This window comes from Barbus barbus, assembly GCF_936440315.1.
Source record: "Barbus barbus genome assembly, chromosome: 40".
Classification (NCBI taxonomy): Eukaryota; Metazoa; Chordata; class Actinopteri; order Cypriniformes; family Cyprinidae; genus Barbus; species Barbus barbus.
The window spans coordinates 1,975,950-1,992,392 of NC_136718.1; the positions used below are offsets into that span (position 1 = coordinate 1,975,950).

The 16,443-nt window shown below is 41.1% G+C and overlaps 1 protein-coding gene across 1 annotated transcript; it reads right to left on the bottom strand.

The window, feature by feature from the left end:
* Positions 1-394: 394 nt before the first annotated feature.
* Positions 395-16,443, bottom strand: LOC306859439 (translocating chain-associated membrane protein 1-like). The gene is made up of 11 exons (XM_079400458.1): positions 16,189-16,443; positions 15,328-15,394; positions 14,098-14,222; positions 13,793-13,909; positions 13,652-13,710; positions 12,958-13,042; positions 12,774-12,844; positions 11,990-12,094; positions 11,673-11,816; positions 10,162-10,319; positions 395-3,252 (listed from the first exon to the last, which is right to left on the bottom strand). Exons 1-11 carry the CDS (start codon positions 16,306-16,308, stop codon positions 3,179-3,181), a joined length of 1,125 nt encoding a protein of 374 aa, XP_079256584.1. The 5' UTR covers positions 16,309-16,443; the 3' UTR covers positions 395-3,178.

A 16,443-nucleotide genomic window follows, 5' to 3' on the forward strand; every position in this document is an offset into this window, starting at 1 on the left:
CCCGTTCAGTGTGCAGGGATCATTCAATAATATTCATTAACAAATAACTAAATAGGATGAACTATACATGCAGGCACGTAACTAATTATATGGATTGTTTCAGTCTACAGCTTGACATTCATACACTGTTATCTTTTGATGACTCAGACAAAAAACACTTGTTTTTCTGAAATGTCTTGTGCATTTTAACATATAGCAAATCATTAACAAAGCTTAACATCCACACACCGGTTTCGTTTACTGAACAAAAAAGCAAAATTACTATTATTTTCCAGTATTATAAATGTAATGTGTTTTGCTGATGTGAACATGTTATTTTGGACATCAGATCATCGAGAGGAGTATAAACGTCAGGCCTATAGGGGTCAAAATGAACAAAATACACGCTCACACTGGGGTTAAGCAAAAGATTTAATCAAAGGACAAACATACAAAAAGCATCACACAGACTTGCATAAATACATATATTAATAACATTTGATATAAAAACCAATACATCTCAACATACAGGCAAGCATTAGAAAAGTAACAGTGCTCATACTACGTAAAGCATGGTGAAAAATAATTTAGGCTCTGTGTATCTGATATCCAGAAGGCTTTGGTGCATCTTTTAATTTGACAGAGTAATTATGATGATGGCTGATCACTGCAAACAATATAGTAAAAACATGGATTTTGTGAATTTGATTTTTTTTTCATTTACATTTATATACACAAAATCAAAACCACCAAGCCACATTAAAACACCACAGTTATTCATCAAGAGTCGCTCACGAGACACAACAATGGGAGCGTGTGAAGTTTATTCTCATTCTCACTTACTTTGTGTTTTTATCCAGAATCTCACTAGTCAAAAACAAACTAAACGAAGACTTGTTCATATCCCAAATTAAACACATCACAGATCAGGGAAAGCGGCAGTAACGCTTGCATCTTTTCACAATATTCATAGTCACCAACAGTAGAATCATTTGCAGTCCCACTGAAATGGTAGAAAGCTTCTTCCACACAGTATAAAAATAATAAACCCATAAGCAGTAAAATATTTATATGCTCTAAATAATGTTCATCTCTCAACAGTTCAACGCTATAAAAATAGTTTAAAAATCTGACAGTTATTCAGTAGTGAATCTGTATAATTATTTTCCTTTCATGTTTAGTTTCATTCAGTCAGCAATCAAAAACCTAAATGAAAAACAAACTCTTGACAAATCCTGAACGACATGAAGAAAAAAATAAGAGGTTTGGAACAAAAAAACAATATCATTTCTGTGTAAACCTGGGAGATTTCAGTACTTTATCAAATCTACATTACTCCGGCGTTCAGTCCTCCAGACATCTGTTAGAGAAGAACCGTGAATTTCAAGAATTAGCTACCTATCAGCAGAATGACCTCTGTGTGTTACGAAGGTCACGGTGACCTAATGCACCGACCATTGACTGATTCAGACCCAGTTCTGCCGCCAGATTTAGGCACTTGACCTTCAAACTGAACCGAGAACCAAGTATGATTTCTAACTTGTATTGTACACACAATAGCAAAGTAACTGGGAGAGAGCAGCAAGTCCCTTTCATATAATTTGGCAACTGGTACACAGCACAGCGTGTGTGTGTGTGTGTGTGTGCGTGTGTGTGTGTGGGGTGTGTGTGTGTTAAGACAGGGCTCACAAAAGAAATTAAACAAACTGGCAGTTTGTGTCTTGATTTTGCAGTTGGTTATTCAAAAAAAGAAGTAAAAAAGTGTTTAACAGGCGATCACTTTTGATTGCACGCCTACGGTTTTATTTCTGTTCTAGGCATCAAATGCTTCAGTGAGGCCAATCTTCCACAGATCGCAACATGCACACGTTCACAGCATTTCAACGAACTCTCTCTTCACACTAATAAACACCGACGCAACGAGAACGCACCAGTGCTCAAACCCAGGAATAACTACTTCTACTTGTCAGCTTAAGGACACTTAAAGAATCGTATGTTTCATATAAACTACATGCTGACAGAGTTCCAGATAACAGAGAGCAGATCACTCAAACGCAAGGAAAAAGGCCACAAAGTGTTGAAAGAGTGATGTTCCAACACTTTTCACATAAAAACAGAGCTTCGGGGCTTCATAAACGTCTGTATAACTTCATCTTTCTTCTGCGCTCAAAACCTCTTCAGATCTTTGGAGAACTGCAAACTAAAGGCTGGCTTTCCTTGATTTGAAGATGAAATCCATACTTTAAAATCTTTAATGAGCTCCGAGGCTTTTGCAAGTGCAACTAAAAGCGCTATCACCTTTAACGCACGAGTTATGGATTATATCGATAACTGTAAGGTAGCCATGATAAGCACTAAGGCCCTAAACTTGGCCAGTTAGGCTCTTTAATCGTCCTTCTGCAAAGAAAAGGCATATCGATCCTTAAAGAACTAGATCCAAGCCTGCAGGGGGAGCCATCATCTAATCACCTCAACCACAGCCCATAAAACACAAAGAAACCAGATCAACTCTGCATCATCCAGCTCCACCTCAAACATTGTCGCTACAAACAATTATAAAACGATTCTCCACAAACAACAACAGTCACACAAACGGGACACTAAAATCAGTTGCTCTCAGTATCGAAATGTAAAATCACACAGCTCAGGTCATTTAAAAGCTACGTAGAAACGAGTTGTGTAGCAGTCCTTGGCCACCTCAGCCTCTTCATATTGGGGTTTCTCACGGAGCTTCATAGGAGCGTCCAGGACTGAGGACCTAAAGGTGAACGCTTAACAAAGGACACTTCTCCAACGCTTCGGTCCACACCGTGTGTTTCATAAGAAGCGCAGAAATCACGTCGAATAGGGTTTAATCGTGTTCAGGGCCGGATAAAAGCTTCATCTTCTGAGCAAGACTGACTTACAGAAACATTTCCGTCGTGCAGATCCTGGACAACTCCACGAGCGAGCCTTCCCTTCACGTCAATCACAAAACCTCTCAGTCTTGCTAAAAGTCACACGCATATGATATAATGATTGATTACAAATCTATATAGTTCATTTTAAAGATGCAGACAGGAGAAACAGACAAATAAGACCTGAACCATGCCGTAGTTTGTTCCTGTGGTTCTGTTCGCAGTTATCAAATCGGTTTCTTTTCTACAGTTCAGAGTGGAAACAGAGCAGCACATCTTGGGCACCTGCTCTCGGTTTCCTCTTACGAGGCTTTAGATTTTCTTGCTCTTGGCGACGTCTTGTCATCTGGTTTCATGACTCCATTGACTGAACCCCCTGTCAAGGAGAAAGAAAAGATCATTTGGTTAAGCAAATAAAGAGATTTCAATGCCACTGCTCATGTCTGGTGCTGAAGCATGGTAGCTGGTAGTATTTTTACAACCCAAAACACAACCAATATAACATGCATCAAACATTTAGGTGTCTACCATTATCTTGGTGTGTGTTTTACCCAGGAAGACAGGTGATGAAAGCATATTTCATAGTTCAGATGCTGATTTTCTCAAAGGAAACTTTAGGAATATCTAAATTGCTCCCTTGTTTAATCTCTCTTATTATAATTAATGCAACTGTTAAAGGTGCACTCATTAGTAAGCTCAAAGTTCTTCAGTCCCGATGGCAGACAGGTGTTACATGATGCACTACACCTATCCTAATGTGGATCAGCATGACCGTCTGAGCTTTATGTCAATGACACGGATACTAGTGAGTTTTAGGCAGCAAATGTGAATGCTTTCACTACAAATACCATTACAAACTATTAACCATTAAAAAATTATTTCCTGTAGTGTGTTTTGGGACATATTCCATTAGGATTTATTGGTTTTAACAAGCCATCAATAGAAGGAGACCAATTACCAGCAGAGACCCACAGAGTCATTACAGTTTCCTTTAAAACCAGTACAAGTCCCATTATACACCGTAATCCAAATTATTATGCACATGCCATTTGTGTTTGTTTTTCTAAATCAGTCAGTACGAAATTGAGATTTATGCATAATCTGAAGCTGAATAAATAATCTCTCCATTGATGTATGGTTTGTTATGATAGGACAATATTTGTCTGAGATACAACTATTAGAAAATCTGGAATCTGAGGGAGCAAAAAAATCTAAATATTGAGAAAATCTCCTTTAAAGTTGTTCAAATGAAGTTCTTAGCAATGCATATTACTAATCAAAAATGAAGCTTTGATATATTTACAGTAGGACATTTACTAAATATCTTTATGGAACATGATCCTAATATCCTAATGATTTTTGGCATAAAAGAGAAATAATTTTGACCCATACAATGTATTTTTGACTATTGCTCCAAATATATTCTTCTGTGCTGTGAATCACTCACACATCTTTTGACAGTTCGATGATCTCTTTTCAGTTTTCGCGATATATCAATTGTTTTCATGCCTGTTGCAAGACATTGCACTATTTCACGCTTCTTTCTTCCTCCCCATATTGCACGAGAACTGTGACTTGCTTAATAATGTGGAACAACCTTTTTAAGTAGGTTTCCCTTCAACTAAGGTCACCTGGCAAACTAATTAACTAACCTGTCAAAGACTGATACCAGTTAACCTAAAACATGAAAAATAAAACAAACACGTTCTTTGAAAAAAACTAAAACCTGAATATTTATTTGAATGAAATCCTACTTGTGTTACCTGCATAATAATTTGGAACATGGTGTATTAATAGGAGCACATTACAATATACATTTATCAGAACCAGTACATTATTATTATTGTGCTTAAAAATAAGCAATCAGAATATTGTACCTGGTGGGGAGTGCCCAATGTAAACATGAAACATATGGCCTTACCGATATTGTACTGTGGTCCAGTTATAGAGGCGCTTCATAACGCAGAGGTCAACCTCCTGCTCTGCCTATAGTTAGCAACGGCCCTATAGTAAGCAGTGTTTAATAAACAGTTTTACTACATTCTTCTGAGGTGAAGTTCAGTGCAGTCCTGTATCGTGATGCGTATCGTATCGTGGTCTCTGTATCAGGATACGTATCGTATCTTTACTGCTGATAGCCCTAATGTGGACACATTTCTAAATCAGCACCAAACTACTGAAAGTACCTTTAACACCACAAGCGTGTGACCTGTGTCATTTACTTTAAGAGCCTGTAAAAACATTACATAACTAGCCAACTAAACTACCTATGAAACTAATAATTAAATTCATCTATCAGAGAGAAAAAGAAGTGTGCTACATATCCTACAGTTAATACTGTACACAGTACTGTAGCAGACCCTCTTCACTCCTACATGGAGTGTTTAATTTTTAAAAATCTTATCGTCTTAATTTTCATCATTTCCAATGCACCCAGGCAGCATCCAGCCACTGAACATCATGGTCCCAATTTCAATACTGACATGACAATCATGTTAATCTTACTGATATGAGTCACTATGAACGAAGAGCCTACTGCTGTTGTTCTGAATGAGTTTAGTGAGTGAAGTGACATTCAGCCAAGTATGGTGACCCATACTCGGAATTCGTGCTCTGCATTTAACCCATCCAACGTGCACACACACAGCAGTGAACACACACACAGCAGTGAACACACACACACCGTGAACACACACACAGCAGTGAACACACACACACCGTGAACACACACACAGCAGTGAACACACACACACACACACACACACACACACAGCAGAGAACACACACACACACAGCAGTGAACACACACACACACAGCAGAGAACACACACACACACCGTGAACACACACACACACACCGTGAACACACACACACACCGTGAACACACACACACACACACAGCGGTGAACACACACACACAGCAGTGAACACACACACATCGTGAACACACACACATCGTGAACACACACATCGTGAACACACACACATCGTGAACACACACACACAGCAGTGAACACACACACACAGCAGTGAACACACACACACAGCAGTGAACACACACACACAGCAGTGAACACACACACACAGCAGTGAACACACACACACACACAGCAGTGAACACACACACACACACAGCAGTGAACACACACACACACAGCAGTGAACACACACACACACAGCAGTGAACACACACACACACAGCAGTGAACACACACACACACAGCAGTGAACACACACACACACAGCAGTGAACACACACACACACAGCAGTGAACACACACACACACAGCAGTGAACACACACACAGCAGTGAACACACACCCACACAGCAGTGAACACACACCCGGACAAATTATTCCCTTTGACAAATTAGTTAAACAATATGGGATTAACAAAAACAGATTTTTAGAATATCAACAAATTAAATCTATTGTAAAAGGGAAATTTAAATCTAATCATATCAAATTACAAATACCACCAAGTGTGGCAGATTTTCTTAATCTCAAAACCCCCAAATTAATGTCTAAAATATACAGGACACTTTCCAAAATAGATGAATCAGTATCACTTCCTATTGCAAAATGGGAGGCAGATCTAGCAGTAAACTGGGACCATAATTTCTGGTCTCAGATATGTTTAAAAACCTTTGAACTGATTAGAAATCCTGGTTTACAATTAATACAATACAAAATCCTGCATAGAGTGCACTACACAGGTCATCGGATGTTCAGGATGGGTCTTACAGCTTCTAACAACTGCTCACACTGTCAAGGCAATACACCTGACAATTACATCCACGCTCTATGGTTCTGTCCACCTGTTCAGAGGTACTGGTACAGGATTTGTGAAGATTTATCAAAGTGTCTTAAATGCTCTATTCCAGCCTCTCCTTCAGTCTGCTTGTTGGGCGACCTAGATGGTGTCACTACAGAAGGTAACACAATCCACATGGCTTTCACTGCCCTATGCATTGCTAAGAAGACTGTCCTCATGAACTGGAAAAATAAAAATAATCTTAATATCAACCAATATAGAAATCATTTGTGGGATTATATTAGTCTTGACACAGCTTCTGCTGCCACATTAGATCAATCTCTCTGGACTCCTTTGATCAGCTCCATCACCTAGTGTGAGTGGGGGGTCCTGATTCTGTCCGGCTGTGGTTTTTGCGGTTGGGGTGGCCATATGGGCTTGGGGCATCTGGGAGTTCCCTGGGGGTGGGTTTCTTGGGTGGTTCGGCGCTGGGGCTGCGATCTTGGCCTGGATGGGGTATTGGTGACTCTTGGGTGCTGTTTTTCTGGCGGCTGCATGCGGCGCTACTGGGGATGCCTGTGCCGGCGGACGTAGGTTGCCGGCCTGGCGGCTGCACTATTCCGGGGTTGGTCCGGGGGAGGCTTGGGGTTCTGGGGGCGCTCTGCCTCCCGGTTGGGGTTACGGCTGGGCCTGGGGGGCTTGGGTCCTGGTTGGTGTGCCGCCGGGAGCATGGGTTGGTGCATGCGCTTGGGCCCGGCCCTGGTGTGGGGGTCTTCGATGCATCGGTGCCTCCGCGGGGGGGATCCAATAGAGGCAGGGAAAACGGGCCTAACCTGGGTGTCTTATTGTCTTATGTAGTCTGGGAGTTGAATGAGTGATGGGGTGGGGTAGTTTTTCCTCTGCTGTGGGGTCTGGTGGGCCGCCCCGGGCTGCCATGGGCCCTGGTCTGGATGGGCTTGGGCCCCCCGCCCTGGGCAGATTTGGGGTAACGGGGGTGCCTATGGGGGTCAGCGGGGGAGCTGGCTCCGAAGGGGGGGGTATTTTGCCCCCTCTGATGCTTTCCTCCCCATCCCTAAGGCTTCACTTCTCCCGCCCCATCACACCAACACATAGGTAGGGTTTTGAGGTGCGGGTGTGTCGCTGGGATGCGGGGGAGGTGGTACTCCTCTGTCTCCTCGTGGCCACCTGCATCTCAATCACACATTACAGCTTAGACATTCTCATTACTTACTGTCACATGACACATACATATAGGGCCTTGGGGGTGGGCACACTGAATGGCATCCGGAGGGCGGTCTGTTCATTCAGCCTTCCCTCTGGTGCCAGTGCCCACTTCTCAATTTTAAGTTGCACATAGACATTGAGGGCTCTAGGGAGGGGACGAGCTGACACAAGCTTGTGGAGGGTGCCCCTCCCCTGTTTTAAAGCACCCCTGTTTTAAAGCACCTTAGAACAACACACACCAACACTACATTTGAGCGGGTGAGGTGAAGCATGGGGTCTCTTTTTTTTTTCTCACACCCCTGTTCTCTGTTCTCTGTCCGGGGCCGGGGGCTGCGAGGATGAGCTGGCCGCCCGGTCGGGGTCTGGGCTGGTGGTCTTCTCTGCTGCTGCAGGGACCGGGGTGGTCTTCCTGTCCCCACGCCAGAGCGAAGGGGGTTCAGCTCCGGGATCGGGCGCTGATTACCCCTCTGGGGGTGGTGGTGCCTGGATCTAGGAGTATAGAGTGCATATAGGGAGTGTGAGTGTGGGTACCATGTCCATTTTTGTGTGTCTACATGTGGGGCGAGGGTGAGAATATTCGTTGCGTGCTTGAGGGTGGGAACGTATGCTTGTGTATATGTGTGCTTGTTCGTCTACGTCTATGTGTCAGGTCGGGCCTTAGACTCCACCTCACTCATCATCTCAGTCGACCCCCACCCCACCACCATGCCCTGCCGGTGGAGGATGCCGCCGGTGCATTGGTGGTTTCTCGCGCCGGGGTAGGATGCTCGGGTGAGCGCTGGCCCACTCTCGGCGGTCGCTTGGCGGGGCCTGGCCCTACTGGCCTTGCTGGGCCCCGGTTGGGGGGTGGGGGGCCCTTGGATCTCCGGGCCCAGGGCTCGGTCTGCCCTGGTGTGGTCGGCTGCCGGCGGAGCCTGCGGGCTTGCCGCCACGGCACCCTGGGGTGTCTACACTGTGGCTGTCGGATGTCCCACCTTCGGGCTCTCCTCTGCCCTTTTCTGGGTGGGGGCCGCAGTTGTCCCTGCGGTGGTTCCCCTGGGGGTCCCGTGCCCTGGGGGGCCTCCGGATGTTTGGGGCCTGGGTCTCTTCCATGCCTGCTTCATGCCTTGCGGGATGGGGCTGTTGTTCCCCACACACACACTATTAAACATTTACATGGAGGAACCTTATGAACACAAGCGCGCTCACACACACAGGTGTACACTCAAGCATTCACATTGGTGTAAAAACGGGTGCTCACTGACACACATTGTTCTGATCTGCTGTTGCTTCAAAACTTATTTTGTAATATTAGTTATGCGTGTTGCTCAATAACATTTAACATTTAGAATTTATTGTGATTCATACAGATGTTGGTTGTTGCTGCAGTTTCTCTGATGTTGTGTCTTCTGTTGTGTCTTCTGTTGTTTTCTCTTTTTGTCAGCAGGTATCGAAGCAAATTGTCTGTTTTTTTTTTTTTTTGTCTTGTTTTTTCCTCTCTCTCTCTCCCCCTTCTCTGTTGACTTTATCCACAATTTTATTTTTTTTTATTTTATTTTTTTTTTTTTTATTATTATTATTATTTTTATTATTATCATTATAATTATAATTATTATTTTTTTTTTATTATTATTATTATTATTATAATTTTTTTTTTTTTTTTTTTTTTTTTTTTTTTTTTTCTCTCTCTTGTTTCCTCTGTCCCCTGGTCTTGTCGGTCATAGTATGGTTAAATAAAAGGGTATATAAAATTTAATTAATTAATAAAAAATAAATAATATAAAAAAAAAAAAAAAAAAAAGGCTGTGAATGATGATAGCATAACTACACATACGTACTGTCATGTGTTATCTGTGTTACTGACAGGCCAAAAAAAAAAAAAAAAAAAAAAAAAAAAAAAAAAAAATAAAAAAAAAAAAAAGAACACACACCCGGAGCAGTGGGCAGCATTTATGCTGCGGCGCCCGGGGAGCAGTTGGGGGTTCGGTGCCTTGCTCAAGAGCACCTCAGTCGTGGTATTGAGGGTGGAGAGAGCGCTGGACATTCACTCCCCCCACCTACAATCCCTGCCGGCCGGAGACTCGAACCCGCAACCTTTGGATTACGAGTCCGACTCTCTAACCATTAGGCCACGACTTCCCCGTCGTAAATCACTAACCACAAATGTTCCAGGAACAGAGGTGTCACTTACTAAAATTAGGGTTTTTTTTAGTGCAACACTTGTGAATAGGCAATTTGAAGAGTACTGTTTAGAGTACTAAAGATAAATATGGTTCCTTCAAAACACATTCTAATCTACATGCCAAATGACTTTCAGGCAAGACTCACCTCGAGAGTCCTTCTTGCTGGGTCTGCTTTTCGGGCTGACAGCTTTCTTCTTGCTGGCCTGGATTTGAGATTGTTCTCTCCACTTCTTCAGCTGGAAATTGATGAATTTCCACATCATCCAGGCCTGGGTCAGGCAGATGGCTGACAGGCATGTCATCCTAAAAGAGAGATCATCATTCACAAATACTTCAATATAGCTTCAGATTATCTCAAATTTGAGTCCTACCCTCACTGTTCGATCCTAGGATGAGAGGGCTGTCTAAGTCACATCAGCTAACCATTGCATACCTCAGGGTTCAGTGTTTGGCCCTCTCCTATTCTTAATACACAGCTACACTGAGATCATTCAGCCTCATGGGTTTTCCAACCTGCTATGCCATTGACGTGAAGCTCTGACTGATGTTTAATCCTGATGACCCCAGAATACAATTCTTGTGGATGTCCGAGACATGCATCATTGAAAACCACATCCAATCTTTATCCTGCACCACCCATTTTTTTAACAGTGTGTACAATGCAAACGCAGCTCTCACATGCACTTCAGATAGTGTTTGCAGTACTTAGTTTGTCCACAAGGTGTCAACACTAAACCAGGCTGTTGTTTCACTGTCGAAAAAGAAATGAAGGACACCAACAACAACTAGAACAACAATATACTGAAGGTGGCAAAAACGATAAGCGCCCGCATTGATGAGCGCATGTGTAAGTGGATTAAAAGACATTTGTAACTATTTTAAATAAGTAATTAAAGACATTTTAATTGCTCAAAACTTTTGGAGAGAAAGAGTCCAGTTATAATGTACTGATGCTTTTCTGATGTCATTTGTCAAATACGTGCTTGGTCGCGGTAGCATACAATGGCAGCGAGAGGCGAGTGCGAGTAATTAAAAATGCTCCAACTACTTTAAAAGCTGACATCTGGGTACATTTCGGCTTTTATGAACAACCTGGTAAGCATGACCTGGAGAAGACACACGCTGTTTGTAAATTCAAAAAGAAATGATAGAAATCAACACTTATTTAGCAAGGATGCTTTAAATTGATCAAAAGTGACTGATAAAGACATTTATAATATTACAAAAGATTTGTATTTCAGATAAATGCTGTTTTTCTGAACTTTCTATTCAAAGAAACCTGAAAAAAATTCAAAGTATTTTTGAGCAGTATATCAGAATATTATAATGATTTGTCATGTGACTGGAGTAATGATGCTAAAAATTCAGCTTTGAAATCACAGGAATAAATTACATTTTAAAATAGAAAAGTGTTATTTTAAATAGCAAAAATATTTCAAAATGTTACTGTTTTTGCTGTATTTTGGATCAAATAAATGCAGGCTTGGTGAGCAGAAGAGACTTCTTTAAAAAACATTAAAAATCATACTGTTCAGCTTTTTTAAAATTTCATATCGATATCGGAATTATATCGTATCGACCGAAATATATCGTGATATAAATTTTGGCCATATCATCACAGAGGATGCAAACATGTGTGAAATCAAGCTGACTTACCTGACAGTCAGCACATTAAAGTTTCCCTCTGCTAAAGAGAATCCCTGATTATCTGTGCGGGACAGGCCAAAACCAAACGTCAGGACAGAAACGGTGAGCGTCAGGAGGCGGGTGATGACAAACAGCAGAGCCCACAGCGTGAACCTAAGATGCAAACGCAGGCCAGGCCTCTTAACAACAGTCTGAACAATTCAAAAGATCTCAGCACAGGAAGGGAAACTAAGCAGGCAGAAATCATATACAATTCTAAGATTATATGACAAGACAAATGTGGAAATGAGCACAATGTGAGGGCTCAAGATAGGAAGCGAACGAACCCCTTCTGCTTGTTTTCATCACTGAAGTAGAAGAGTCTCGAGGCGTGGAAGAGCAGCTCTACCAGATAATGTGGCACCAGAAGAACCAGACCCAGACGGTGGAGACTGAGAGAGGACACACGAGTCAGAGTCACTCTTCAATAATTCAAGCACACGTCCACCAACTGGTTCCTTATGAATTAACTACTATTACTGCACTCATCTACCACGCACTGTTATAAAAACAACCATATGTTCATATTCTGTGCAGTGGTTAGTTCACAGTAGTGACAGAAATTAAACTCCACTACGAGGCAATAGTTGCTCCATTAAATTGATTTCCAGGAGATTTTTACCATTACACTGGCATTTTTTAAAAACGTATTAGATGCATGGATCATCTTGCCAAATTCTTGCATTTAAAATGCTAACAGACATCTAATGTGGCATTTAGATGCATTTACACATCTGTTTAAAACACGACTGTTTAATACAGCTCAGAGGTGAACTCATTTGCATTGGATTTAGTATATAAGATATATTTTAATGCCATGTCAGCATCATAGGTTATTTTCATGTGAAAAACAATAATAACAAAAAAATACAAAAACATTCACAACGTGATCCTTCTCAATTCAGAAAATGTATGAGAATTGCACAGCTATTTAGTCTCAACGGCTACACTGTTGCTGTAATACATTTTAATTTTCACTATTTTCATTTTAAAAGGGACAGCCGGGGTCTTGAGGTCTATCTCTAGCCTCGTTCTAGAAGCAAATTCACCCTGAAATAAGAAAACACTCACTTAAGGACGTAGGCACCAGTGATGTGAAATATATAAAGGCAAATGTAGTAAAGTTGACGTGGAATATCCTCCTAAAAACAAAAGTAAACACAATATCAATTTAATAATGTATAACAACAACCATATTGTATTAGAAACCATTTCTGTCAGCTTCAAATATATATGGCAAAAAACTAAGCCTTACCTTTCGTACTTTCTGAAAATACAGCTCAGGAAAAGCATGGAACCAGTAGGCAATCTGACAGATATAGAAAAACTTGACTTGGAAACTACAAGACAGAAAGAGGGTTGTAGATTAGCTTGTGATCCGCAACGGCGCACATAATGCGTCACATGCTTAAACACTAACACACACAGGTTACAGTTACAGTAATCTGAGCTGGGATTTGCTGAGTGTTTGGATAGTTTAAGATCCTGCAGTAATCAGAAATGTGTGCAATGAGATTATTTATTCAGCTTTCAGATGATGCATAAATCTCAACTTTGATAAATTGGCCCTTATGACTGGTTTTGTGGTCCAGGGTCACAAATGTTAACTTGATAAAGCACTACAGGCCAGATGAGCCTCTTGGCGAGTCATGTATTAAAAGATTTATTAAAGAACAAGAACAACCTTGTCATACCTAGAGTTGCAAAGGGGTGAAACATTTCTGGTACATTTCCAGAAACTTTCCAAAAATTCCCGGAAGATTCCAAAAAATCCTGGAATGTTTCAGAAATTTACTGGATAGTTTCCACCTTTTTGCAACCCTGTCATACCACAATACAGGTGCCAGTCTTCTAACAAAGCTGGAGAGAAGCGTATTTCTGAAGAGCATACGGGAATTATTGGAAAACATGGATGTCAGAATGAATGCGTCACGTGACTTCAGACTCACGCCATGTGGATGTGAGGATAACCTTCCCAAAGAAAAGTTGGATTCGTCACAAACTCCTCCTGTTGATTGAAGAAACAGTCAGTTAGTCTGCGCACACATGAGGGCAGGGTAGATCTGAGACGTCATGAGCAGAACTCTTACGTTGGTGAGGATGCTGCAGCCCCAGAGGAAGGAGAACAAGTAGAAGGTGGCCAGCTGTCCCGACTCATTGAACTTGCTGTGCTTGGTCTTGGACAAGTGTAGCCGACGATTGATTTTCTATTGAAACACAATCAGGTTACTGCCTTGAGAGATCAAGAGCAATTTGCTTACTGACCTCATATACATGTTTTTAATTACAAATTATGCAATCAGTAACAATTTGTGCAAACATGCTCATCTGATTAGTGCTCAAGAAAAGGCACAATCTTAAAAATACTCAGGCAAGCTAAAATAGCATAACTTACGTCGAGTATGTACTCTTGAATCAGGGCATGAAGAATTATGGCAATGAGCAGGTAAAAGAAGACAGTGGCGATGTCCTTGGGCCCGTATCTGTAGTAGCTGACAGGCTCAGGCTTGTCCTCTGCATCTGAACCAAAATAAAAGCCTGCTCATTTAAACTCATTATGCACTCATTAGGGGTTCGAGCAGAGACGCTTTCTGCTAATTGTCTCAACTGGAGAATTTGAGAGACCTGTGATGCCTCGACATTTCATCTCATCACACACAACGATGAACGGATGAAGCCACCTGGGTGAGCGGAGAAATGCCACGAGCCACAGAAAAACACATTCAGCTGACTAGAATCACTAAATCACTCCTCACTAAAATCATTTCATTCCTTACATTTATTTTGCCTCTTCTTCAATTATCAGCTGTAACCCAAGTTGCCTGAATTATGTGACCCTGGAGCACAAAACCAGTCTTAAGTGTCAGTTTTTCAAAGTTTTTCAGTATGAAATTGAGATTTCATTGATGTATGGTTTGTTTGGACAATATCTGGCTGAGATACAACTATTTCAAAATCTGGAATCTAAAAAAATCCAAATATTGAGAAAATCTCCTTTAAAGTTGTTCAAATAAAGTTCTTAGCAATGCATATTACTAATCAATAATGAAGTTTTGATATATTTACGGTAGGAAATTTACAAAATATCTTCATGGAACATGATCTTTACTTAATATCCTAATTATTTTTGGCATAAAAGAAAAATCAGTAATTTTGAGCCATATTGTTGTCTATTGCTACAAATATACCTGTGCTACTGATGACTGCTTTTGTGCTGCAGGGACACATATATCTTCCAAAAGATAATTGGTACGGCAGGTTTAGTTCAATTCTGGCTCTATGGAGTGCTATGGCCTACTAAGTCACAGATAAAATATATATATAAATGTGCATGTTATTGTATTAGTCATTAATCCATATTCATATTTTAGTAGTCAGTAATTCAACCGTGAACGGCCACAACACATGAGATTTGTCCAGGCCTTTAGAGTGAGAACTGAATTCATGCTTTGCATTAGAAATGATTGTTTCAACAGAATCCTTCAGTCACAGTTATTTATTTTTACACTGAACTCGCTGAGTCTATTATTTAATTATTGGTTGCATTTATTTCAGCTCGGACCCTGATGCAGTAATATTGTATTTGTGTGTTAGTATAAGCGTGACTGAAAGACCGTGATCGTACCTGTATCCAGGCTTTGTGTGACATTATACTGCACTGTGATGAACATAATTGCAAATTTTGCTGTCACCTGCCAAAAAAACAAACAAAAAAATCATATTAATACAAGTATGCACAAACATATTGCAAACGAAATGCAAAAAGCACAGGTTTAACAGCCGTGCTTCAAATAGTTCCTGCCATTACTGATACAAACTGCAGCAATATCAGAACAGAATCAGATACAATCTAAATGACTTCAGCTGTTATTATAAAGCCAGTTAACAGGAGAGCTGTATGAGAGTCAGCTGTAAAGAGGAAGCAAGCAGAGCATGTGATCAAGCGCCTTATGCTTCATGATCTAATCAGCATTAGTGCTGCTGTTTAACGAATAACACTCGTCTTCCAGCAATTAAACAAAGGCATTTTACTGAGAGTACGTTAAGATTGGAATAGCTATGCAGTATTATACTACATGGACACCAAGGTGTCAGGATAGAAGAGGGTGTCTATATGTAGCACAATACAACAGACTGCACTGATGCATGATATTATGTGATGATCAGGTTATTATAGGACTGCAAGAGTCAAAAATAATCCTGCTCTTATTTACATATAAAGTAAAAAAATTAATAAAAAGTGATGCACATACGAGTATAATTTTCAATAACATCAAACATGATATGATGATAAAAATATTTAATTATAAACAATGAACTCAAACGTGATGACCTGGTTGATTTTAATAGTAAATATGAACATATACTCAATAAGAGCAGCATGTTATCATATGATTTTAGACCTCAAACATGATTTGCATGCTATGTTGTGAGTTTCAGAGTAAATGATGATGATGATGATGATGGTGGTGTAGGAAACAATCACCTCAAACATGAGCCCCAGCAGCACGATCATGGCCACACACGACACCATATCCGCGTGATTCTGGATCACAAACTCGTGGCTCAGCACCGGCGGACTCTTGTTCTTCTTCCTGAAGCCCATCGCTCTTCTCTCGCGGGGGACAAAGGCTCCTGATCAGAGCAGAGACGCGCAGGTGAAGCAGATCTCGGGGAAACGCACTCCGAAGCCCTGCTACACTGTACACTCACACCCGCGCACGGCCTGACCCGGAAGCAG